Here is an 11,347-nt window from a genome sequence, read left to right as displayed (position 1 = left end):
TTAAGCTGTGACATTCTGATTTGATTCTAAATTATATTCATTAGCTTAAAACATCAAGAAAAAATATCAGGAAATTAGGTTGTAGGTAAAGCTAAGTTCTAAAGTCTGAAGTGTCTGCTAGAGAATGGGAAAGGCTCTGGCACTCAGAAGGGCTCACCTAGGTCCTAAACTCACTACCACTACTACCTGGGTAGTGAGTGCTGTGTTATGGCCTCAAATCAGGTTCATTAAGAGTTCTATCTTGGGCTGGAGAGATGGCTCAGTGGTTAAGAGCACTGACTGCTCTTCCAGAAGTCCTGAGTCCAAATCCCAGCAACCACATAGTGGCTCACAACCATCTGTAATGGGATCCAATGCCTTCTTCTGGTGTGCCTGAAGATGAAGACAGGTACAGCATACTCATATACATAAACAATTCTGGAGAAAAAAGAATCCTACCCCAAGCCAGCTGGTGGGTGTGGGTGGGCATCTTTAACCTCAGCGCTGGCAGGCAGTGGCTCTCTCTTCAGCCTATCACCTGAGTCTGATAGAGAGCGTTCCAGGACAGTCAGGACAATATAGAGAAGAACTGTCTAACCAGAGTCCTATGTCAAACGATTAAGGGGCAGAGGGATAGAAGACATTCCTTTCAGGAATGTGGACCTACACACACAGCATGAACACTCACTCACAACCCACAACTGGACAAAGGCTGGTTAATCAAGGAGATTGACAGTTATATTCAAAGAACCCAAATTAGCAAAAGAAAAGGCATAGAAGCTTATAACAGCAGATGGAGACATTTCTTATTTCCCCCCAAAGTTCTTAGGTTTTCTTGTACACAAATAAACTGTAGAAAAGTTTGGCCGCTGTTTGAATCTTGGATCCAACTGCTGAAACTGATTTGTGAAACCTATACCCTAGCTTAGTTGCAATTAACTGTGGGTCATTTCGGATTCCTCCTCAGCTCCTGGATGCATGTGCAGATCTGTCCACACCTGGACAGCTCTCCCGCTCTATGGATTTAACTTCTAGTTTCAGATGCCTGAGGTTGAAGCCTGACTTTTTATATATACAATCACACACGGTCCAAACAGCACCGATTGGCCACAAACACTCTTTCTTGGTGGTAGTTAAGCCTGAGTTTCATAAGGATAGTAAAACTGGGGGAGCGATGACACCCGAAGAACAGGGAAGGGCAAACAGCCAGGTTCCTGGTGGCTTTCCTCACTGGGACAAACAAATGTGGTCTTTCTCCAGCAGTCTTGTCTGTGCTTGCATATCACTGTACCCAGTAAGACACAGCAGGCCTTCACTACAAGATCAGTCTGCCCACGCTACGCACACAGAGCGCTGTCAGGGTCACTGCTGGCCTTTCCTTTTTCTTGGTCTTCTTTTTCCAGGGCTTGCAGGTGCTGGCGTCTTTTGCACATCTTCTTTCTCTGGGGGCACAGGCAGCTTGAAAATGATTTCATCATCTTTATCGTCATCGACTTCCATCACCTGCGATTTTCGCCTCTCCAAAAATGTTGGTGTACAAACTGGCGTGGGATCCTGAAAGCAACACGTCCACTTCAGTCCAGGCCTGAGCACAGGCACCAGGAAGAAACCCCAGATCACTGCTGTCTAGCTCACACCCATTACCACCTTCTTTCCTTCACCAGGAAGGAACACCCAACACTTCTACCCTCCTAGTTTTAAGGTGTACCATGGGATCTATTTCCAGTCTATTTTTATTTCCCATCCACACAAGGAAAGACCCCTTACTTTTCCTCCTTCAAATTGATTCCCAGAATGCAAGCCCACGCTCACCTGGCTGCCCACAGATGGCCTCCTCTTCCTCCGAGACCTCTTACGCTTCTTAGGAATGCTTTTGGAAATCTCTCCTTTCGTCATCGTCTCCATTCTCCTAGGTGCGCCTGAGAGCCCGTCTTTTTGGTCAGGTAAGACCTGAAAATAAAGACTAGGAGTTTCAGCGTTTGCTTACTCCTCAGACACCAGCTCACGTCACAGGTGTATGCCTAACTTGAAACTGGCAAATCGGTCCCGTTGGCAGGGGAAGGCTCTGCTGCACCCAGACGTTACGGGGCATGCCTGTCTCAGCCTGTCCTCAAGTTCTGACACAACGCTTCTGTTTCTTGAGACTGGGGCAAAGAAGCAACAGGTGCTTCCGAGAAAGGCATAAGCTTGGAAAAGATGTCACCTCACCACCAACTAATTACAATTTTGGGGAAAAAAAAGCTGACAGGTTCTATGGAAGATGGATAACATTCTTAAGATTCAGTCAAGGAAACCTTTGGCAACCCTAGCAGGCCACCTGGCCTCCGTAACGTAGTAAGGGGAAGTCCAGCAAGGCTTCCTTATTTCGTCACTTCTTGCTCCTAGGGTTGCTGAAGTCCAAACTACACACAATCACAATCAATCACAGAACCCATGGTCATCTGAAGAACTTTGATTTTGACTTTAAGACTAGTTCCAGTTTGAAAGAAATGAAGCAAAATCTTAATTAAAATGACAAGATAATGAAGATCAAGGGGCTGGAGAGATAGCTTAGCACCAGCTGCTCTTCCAAAGGACCTAGGTTCAACTTCCAGCACTGGACAAAGTCTCTCCCTGGACCAGACGCTAGGCCAGCGGGCAGCAAGCACCACATGTCCACGCTCCCCTCTTCCAAGGTCGCAGGCATGAACACGACATTATATGGGTTTAGGACTTGAACTCAGGACCTCATATTTCTGTAGCAAGTGCTCTTTCTCACTGGCCCAACTCGTCACATGATTTTTAGGGTTTTAAAAATCTACAATGCAGGGACTGGAAAGATGGCTGAGCAGTTAAGAGCACTGACTGTTCTTCCAAGTCCCAAGTTTAATTCCCAGCAACCACACGGTGGCTCACAACCATCTGTAATGGGATCTGATGCCCTGTTCTGGTGTGTCTGGAGAAAGCTACAATGTACCAACATACATAAAATAAATAATTCTTAAAAAAAAAAAAAAGAAGACTCCTTTTATGCAAGAGACCAGCTCTAGTGGCATAAGCCTACAGTCCCAACACCCAGGATGCGATGTGGAAGGCAGAAGGATGGGAGGGTCATCTTCAGAATACTGTAATTTGGGGGCTTACTGTGTAATACTAGGGCTCACTTGGGCCACATTAAGATCACTAGATCTCAAAAACAAAACAAAACAAAACAAACAAACAAACAAACAAACAAACCCGAATAAACCATCCAAACCCACCAACTACACGAAATCTTTAACAAAAAGTAAAGTAGCAGGAATTACTCTCTTTTTCAGATAATTTAAAGTTTTTTTGATGACTTTGCGTGTATGTGTGAGCATGCGTGTGTAGCTCGGAGGACTACTTTCAGGAGTCAGCTCTTTCCTTCAACAATGTGAGAGCTAGTGTCTGGACTAGGAGCCAGGCTTGGTGGCAAGTGCCTTCGTTCCAAGTCTTGCCAACACTCCTCAAAGTATTTCTGCAGTAACCAGTGGCCATTATCCAGATGATCTTACCTGTTTAACCTCAGAATCCCCATGAGTGTTAGCAATGTTTGAAATCCCATTCTTTGGCTTAGGTAGGACCTGCAAATAGACAATTTGCACACTTATCAGCTATATGCATATGCTGTAGCTGAATTCCTACTTTAAGCATCAGTGTCCAATTGCCAAACGGGTTGAGTGTAACCAAGGGCAAGGTTTTGCTGTAACCTGGGTGAGTAGTGTATGCTTATAATTGTATCACTGGGAAGGCTGAGGCAGAAAAGTCTTCCATTTTGGGGGGGCCTAGGTCATGTAACAAGACCTTGGTTAAAAAACAAAGCTGGGGACTAGAGAGAGTTCAGCAATGACAACCACTGACTGCTCTTTCACAGGACACATTCAATTCCCAGCATCCACACTGTGACTTGCAACTATCTGTAAACTATAGTTTTAGGGTATCCACTCTGGCCTCCAAGGACACCTGGCAACCACTTAGTACACCGGCAAGAAATTATATTGGGGGGGGGGAAAAAAACCTGGCAGGGGCCTGGAATGTAGTTCATACAAAGTGAATACTTAAAGCTCCGAGAAACCACCAAGAAAACCGGAAAAGGAAATTTACCAGTGAAGGAAAACTATAATCAATCCCCTTCTCGGCTAGTTTCTTCCGGAGTAATTGTTCCTTCTTCTTAAACCGATACTCCATCTTCAACATCTGCAAATGTCCTCGTTTCTGATTATAGCGTTTCACTGCTGGAAACGATGGCGGATGAAAGGAAACATTCCTCTGGTTGAAAAGGTCTTCATGGACTTTTTCTCGTGGCATAAATTTACCTATAAAACAAAGAGGAAACGATCTTTTAATTTTGTATTTCCCAGACAGCCATTTCAACTGCATGAAAGAAATAACCTTTAAACATCAATGATTATTATTTATGCAAATGCATGTGTGTGGGCTCACATACTCTGATGCCTGTGGAGGCTAGTGGACAACTCTGTGGATCAAACTCAGGTTATCACACTTATACTTTACCTGTTGAGCCACTCCTCTGCCTTCATTACATACGTACGTACGTACGTACATACATACATACATACATACATACATATACACACCACAGGGTCTCCCGTAGCCTAAGCTGGCCCTGAAGGTGCCTAAAATGAGCTTGACTGACCTTCAGGTCCTCTAGCTTCCAGCCCCAAATATAGGCACTAAAGGCTTGTGCCATCGGATGCAGTGTTATGTGCCCCTAGGGTTGAAATGCACAGTAGCCTTGTGCATGCTAGGCCAACACTCTACCAGCTAACTACACTCCTAGTCCCCTCTATCCTGGACAGGGCAAGGATTTGTGGCAATCATCAAGAAACTCAGTAGAGCCCAGAGCGCTCTGGTCTTTCCCTCAAACCAGACAAAGCAGAGCACCAATGCCCTCAGGTTTCTGCCCAGCCACTTTCTCCCAAAAGAAGCCAGGCTTTCAACTGAACTTGGAACACCCTTGACCATGACAATGTCTCCCATGGTGATTGGAAGTGGGAGAAAAATGTTACAGGAAGCCCTGTGAACCTGAAAACTGGTCTCAGGGCAGGGTACTTTCTACCATGGGTGTAAGCAGGCTGGACCCTTAGTTACCTTCCAAAGACAGAGATCTGGATGGTGATGCCACAGGTTTCTTGTGATGGGACACAAAGTTCACAGTGTCCATACTTACCGATCGATCTCTGTGGGAACAATTTACTGTGTGTGGTAACATGCTCACATGTGCGTCTGTGGGAGTGTCTGTGCAGAGCACGGAGCACACACGGCTTTCCACTCTCAGCATTCGCTGCCTGCTTCCTTCAGACAGCCTCTCACTGAGCCTGGAGCCGGGCTAGCAGACAGAGCTGCACGGCTGTCACGGAGTCAGTTGTGCAAATGGGACTCTTTTGGTCTTGCCCTGTGTAGACTCGGCTAATGGCTGCACCCAGGCCTCACATAACTTCTTAGTTTTATGGGTGTCAACAATCTGATCCGTAGCCCATCTACCACTCCCCATTTGAGTTCCCTAACATTCCAATAACTAAAGGTTTTGGAATGTTGGCATTTACCATTCACTTGGTAAGAACTGACATCAAGCTGCACTGCACTGCTGCCCCTCGCCTGGCTCATGCCTATTTAACCACCAGTTTTCTTTTCCTTTTTTGACATAAGGTCTCTACAAAGCCATGATGTCCCTGAACTTAGAGAGGTCCGCCTGCCTCTGCCTCCCAAGCACCAGGATTAAAGGTGTGCACCACTTCTGCTGGGCTTTACCCCATCAGCTTTCAATCTGAGCCAAGTTCTTTCCAATCACCATTAAGCACAGGTCAGCTTCTCCTCCCGAGTCCAACACCATGAGTGACTCTGTAATCCCACCACAGTGCAGAAAGTCAGAGTACTTACACGATAGAAGTCTTTCACCAAACAGGTAGTTATCCATTGTTTCTGCAACGATCTTGGCAACATCCTCCGACTCGAACTCCACGAAGGCATAGCCTTTGCTGTTCCCGGTCTGCACAGAAGACCCACAAGAGAGCACTGAGTCTACCTGTCACCAAGCCCCACACAAGCCCGTCACAATTCTCACTTCAGAGCCACTGTCCTCCCCACCCCCCAAACTAACACACAGACAGGACAGTCACAGCTTAGAATATAGATTTTTCTAGCACCCTTAAAATTCAGTATGATACACCCCTGAGTGCCCTGGCTACAGGGAACTCAGTAGTACTGTCTGGTGGTAAGGAGACCTTCTTTTGGGCTCCCACAGTCCTGGACTTGTCTACTCATTTCTCATTTTCATTGGCAGTCCTATTTGCGACACACTAGCGAGGGTCAAGGCTTTTTGTTTTTAAACCTAGCAGTCTGGGTAATCGCAGAGGAGGCTGAGGCAGGAGAATCTGGGAATCTTATGAGTATAATGAGGCCACTCTGGGCAACCAAGCAAGACTGTCTCAAAATAAAATAGTAGTGTAAGCGCATGCTTACCTACTGCGACCAACTGAAACTTACCCGGTTTCGGTCCCCAGCACCACAGGTGAATGCAGGAGACTTGACCGCACCTCACAAGTTAATGGTGCAAACAACCAGGTCTCCAGTGTCATGAGACCAAGGCCTTTCTAACCCCTGCACAGGGGATTCCCACACCCAGAATGGTCTTAAGTGTTGGGTGGGTTCTGGAGTTCAAATGTCTACACTTTGATCCTGGCACTGACACCTGAGCTGCGTTAAGTAACATGTAAGCTTCAGACTGGCCCTCCATGAAATGTAGCAACAAAACAAACTGTCATCAGGGCGCCACAAGAATGCCAATGTCCCAGAGCTCAACACACGTCATAAAACCAAATGCCAGCAATCCAGAGCCGGGGCGGGCCCAGCACCACCCACCAGCTGTCTCCTTTCTACCAACACTTCCAACCCCACCAAAACCACAGGTAAAACTGGGTGGTGGTGGTGGCGCACGCCTTTAATCCCAGTACTTGGGAGGCAGAGGCAGGTGGATTTCTGAGTTCGAGGCCAGCCTGGTCTACAGAGTGAGTTCCAGGACAGCCAGGGCTACACAGAGAAACCCTGTCTCGAAAAAACCAAATCCAAAAACCAAAAACCAAACCAAACAAACAAACAAAAAGAATCTATTATTTCTTTGAGGGGCCCGCAGATGTGTTTTGGGGAGAAGCCTCTAGCGCAAGTGAGGAATAGCCCTTCTGTGAGACTGTAGAGTCTACAGAATTTAGAAGCTAAGCTAGGCAGAGGAAGTGGCTGCTAAGATTAGCCGGAAGCAGGAGGAACTGAGAAACACTTGACAAAGACAAAGGAAAAGAAGAGGCAGCTGGCTGTGTTGGTCGTGGCGCCTGCGGGACTGTAGGTACATCCCAGAAGTTCCAGGAGACTCAACCACCCACCAAGTGCGAGCCAAAGCCCAGTAGCCTCCTCAGGAAAACGGAAGACTGGCCTTCTCCTTCCCTACCCTCAAACAAGAGAACACCTTTCTTCCAGTGAGGTAGTTGGTGATCTTGTGGAGACAGATGGGGCAGCACAAGTCTTCCAAGAGGAAGAATTGCTCAGGGAAGTAGGAGAAAAATCAGCAGGAAGAGTCCCAAGAGGAGGAAATTCTCTTCCAGGGAGGAATCAGTTGGCAGTAGGCCTCAGGAAGGTGGTGGTACCACAAAGGGACAATTCCCATCTCATGACTTAAACCCCAGTAAAAGCAAATTAACAACAACAAAAGGCTCCTGTAGTTTTAGGGGATCTACTAGAGAAACCTTACATAAACCAATCTGAAGTTCACTTTTTAAAAAGATTTCTTATTGTTATTATTATTACTATTACTATTATTATTATTATTGTATGTAAGTACACTGTAGCTGTCTTCAGAAACACCAGAAGAGGCGTCAGATTGCATTACAGATGGCTGTGAGCCACCATGTGGTTGTTGGGAATTAAACTCAGGACCTTTAGAGAGCAGTCAGTGCTCTTAACCGCTGAGCCATCTCTCCAGCCCCAAACTGAAGTTCAGTAACCCCAGAGTTAGCAGTCACAATTGTCCATGTAGGCTGAGGACGAGAGGCAACTACCCTAGTTAATGAACATTTAGAATACTTATTTTGCCCTTGAGGTTGTTAAATTCTAATCCTTGCTACCAGATTTTCCTGAGGAAAGCCTATAAGCAATGTGTGGCTATGCCCTGTAAGCACACCCAGTCGGTGGCCTGTGGCCGAGCTCCCTGACAGGGGTAGAAGTGCCTGCTAACAAACCAGTGCCGTCCCCACGATGCTTGTGCACAGGCAGAGAGGCTGGAGGGCGCACAGCCCCTTCTGTGGCTTGCCCCTGTTCGCTCAAGATGCACTTTTTACTGACCCAGTTTTGGTTAAACTGGCCAGCGGCAAGTTCTACACTCAGTGGCTTCAGCCTCCAATGCTGGGGTGCACCTGGTTTCTCACGTGGTGCTGAGGAAGGGCGCATGTGTCCCACTTCTGTTTACAGAACAAGTGTTCTTACCACGGAGCCATTTCCCAGGGTCTCAACCACCTCAACTGTGAAATAAGTCTGTCACCGGCCTGGAGCTGGGCTCCGCTGGCTAGGCAGCAAGTCCCACCTTCCCAGCCCTGGGATCAAGTGTGTACATGACCACGCATGGCTGGTGACCTGGGTTCTGTAGGTTGACAGTTATAGACTGAACTATCTCCACAGCCTTACCATCTCTCTTTTTATTGAGTCAGAAATCCATACACTATGAAGCTGTGACTCAGACTCAGAGGTCTGCCTGTCCCTGTCTCCCAAGTGTTGGGACTAAAGGCATGGACCACTATACCAAGCTTACTTTCTTGTGATTCCACTGCAATTTGTAAAATCACTTATATTTACTTACTTAGAGACAAAGCTCTCTCTATGTAGCTATGGGTACCTCGGAACTCATGATGTAAACTAGGCTGGCTTCAAAACCGATCCACCTGCCTCTGCCTCCTGAGTGCCGGGATTAAAGGCGTGTGCCACCATGCCTGGCTTGTGGAAAGTTCCTGAGTAGGAACTGTCTAAGTAACAATGTTGTGCCTATGAATACAAAGGATGACAAACAATTGACAAGCAAAATATACATAGCTGAATTCAGGTACGGAATCTTACCCGCTTACTTCTGGACAATTTGAATCTGCTAATATCGCCAAACTGGGCACAGTAGTTATAGATGTGGCTTTCAGAAAGTGTTGAAGGCAGGTGACCCAGATAAACTACTCCACGGTTAAATTCTTTCTTCTTTGGCTGAGGACAAAAGAGATAAACATTTTAAAAATACAAACTCATACTGCACCAAAACTTGTGTGTGCATACACATTTTTTCTGAGCTGGGCCTCACTATGGAGCCTTGGCTGACCCAAAACTCACTATGCAGACCAGGTTGGCCTCTAACTCCTGAATGCTAAGATTAAAGGCCTGTATCATCATGGCCTGCAAAGACCTTTATTTTTCAATGAAAGTATGTTACCATTCCTTCACTTCAGAGAAAATTAATTCTAAAGTCTTTTTTCTTTTTTGAGACAGAGTTTCTTTGTGTAGGTCTAGCAGTCCCCGAGCTAGCTTTGTAGAGCAGGGCAGGCTCAAACTCACACAGATTCACCTGCCTCTGCCTCCTGAATGCCAGGATTAAGGTCTCTGCCTCATCCCTGCCACCCAGCTTTCTAAAGTCCTGTCAGAGGATAGGTAGAGAACTGCCTGCCTCTGCCTCTCTCCAGCACTAGGATTAAAGGAAAACGTTACCTTGCCTGGCCTGCAACAAAAATTTCAACACCCTTCATTCCCCTTGGTCCAGGAACATACTCATAGCTGTATCACAGCAGAAACTGAAATAATAGGTGTTTGATCTCTCTTTCCACTTGCTGGAGTTTAATCACACAGAGCCACAGATTCTGCAAGAGACAGACTCCCATCTACACGCACCACGACGCACACATGTCCACACCCACCTGTCTCTACAAAACAGTCAGCACAACACGTATTCTAGAGCTAAATGACCAAGCAAGTAAAAGTCTGTCACTGTCACTCTGAACCCAAGACCTTCGACTCTGAATGCAGAGGGCAGCTTATCACCCTGGATCTGTTGATCTGTTTGCGGTTGTTAGCCTTCACAGTGCAGACTGTACTCTGTCACCCTAGAGAACAAGACCTTGTTTCCCGTCAGGTAGGGTACAGGGTGACCTATCGTGATCTATATCTGTATTCATGAAATGGATATGGGGATTCAAGACCTCGACTGCACGGCAAATGTGCAAATATTGTAGCTTGGGCTACAATAAACCCCACACTGACATGGTAACAAAAACGACCCTCCCAAAAGTCCCCCAGGATGACAACAAAAAAGAAAAGCTGCGGTTCTCTCCAGTGCACCACCCCACGCCGAAAACCAAAGAGACTACGCCGTCTGCACACAGAACCTGGCAGGTTGCAATCTCTATTTTCTTTGGCGAAGCTCCATTCTGAATACCGAGCCCGACATGTCTCCAGACTCCTGACCCTCCCAGGAGGTGGGCTTCCGGATGTCTCCTCCGTCTACTCCGCACTACAAGGTAAGGAGACATAGCATACTTTCCAGGTGCCGTTCGTGGGAGACCACGGGCCAAAGCGGAGGCGCGGCAGCTTAACGCAGTCTGAGGTTCGGAGGTGCCGTGCTCCCACACGTGGCACCCCTCCTTCTCCACCTAAGTCCCGAGGGCCAAGCTCACGCCTAGTCAGGGAGCTGCCCCGGCCTCCGAGCCCGGGCGAGGTCGGCTCCCGAGTCAGCCCGGCCGCCCCGCCGCTCACCTTTCTCGCGCGCCGCTGGATGTGCTTCAGAGCCTTCTCGAACTGCGAGTCTTCCTGCGGGTTCAACGCCAGACTCGGCTTCGCGGGACCTGCTAACTCGGCCATGCTGGAGAACCCCGAACAAGTCGGTCCACGCGGAGCTCCCGGAAGTGACGTCCCCTCCGCCTCTCGGAAGCGGAAGCGGAGGCGGAAGTGCAGCAAAAGAGCAGGTCCGAGTGTCTAGTATTGGGCGAGCTCGAGCGCCACCTACTGGCCACAAACTACAATACTTAAAAAAAAACCGGGATTAAAAATAACCCCGAGGGTAGAAACTAAGGCTCAGTTGGTGAAGTAAGTCCTAGGTTCGAAACCCAGTGCATCATAAACTGTGACTGCCCCCCCCCCTCTGTAATCCTAACACTTGGGATGTGGAGGCAGGAGGATCAGGAGTTCAAAGCCATTCTCATATACATAGTTCGAAGACAGCCTGTGCTCCACGGACTCAAAAACAAATTTAAAGTCCCAACCATTAGTCATGCTTGTTGGCTGTTCACCCCAACGAGCAACAGGAAAAGCCTTCCCTGCCGTGGACTCCTTTTTG

General features: G+C 47.5%; 1 protein-coding gene across 1 annotated transcript; it reads right to left on the bottom strand.

Annotated features, from left to right (window-relative positions):
* Positions 1-695: 695 nt before the first annotated feature.
* On the bottom strand, positions 696-10,930 carry Nifk (nucleolar protein interacting with the FHA domain of MKI67). The gene is made up of 7 exons (XM_052200405.1): positions 10,768-10,930; positions 9,097-9,231; positions 5,881-5,989; positions 4,084-4,295; positions 3,495-3,563; positions 1,792-1,929; positions 696-1,533 (listed from the first exon to the last, which is right to left on the bottom strand). The coding sequence occupies exons 1-7, from the start codon at positions 10,870-10,872 to the stop codon at positions 1,342-1,344; spliced, it is 960 nt and encodes a 319-aa protein (XP_052056365.1). The 5' UTR covers positions 10,873-10,930; the 3' UTR covers positions 696-1,341.
* Positions 10,931-11,347: the final 417 nt, after the last annotated feature.

The sequence above is a fragment of the Apodemus sylvaticus genome, chromosome 12 (assembly GCF_947179515.1).
Source record: "Apodemus sylvaticus chromosome 12, mApoSyl1.1, whole genome shotgun sequence".
NCBI lineage: Eukaryota > Metazoa > Chordata > Mammalia > Rodentia > Muridae > Apodemus > Apodemus sylvaticus.
The sequence above is the reverse complement of the archived record's forward strand: the minus strand, read 5'-3'. Positions and strand labels throughout refer to the sequence as shown.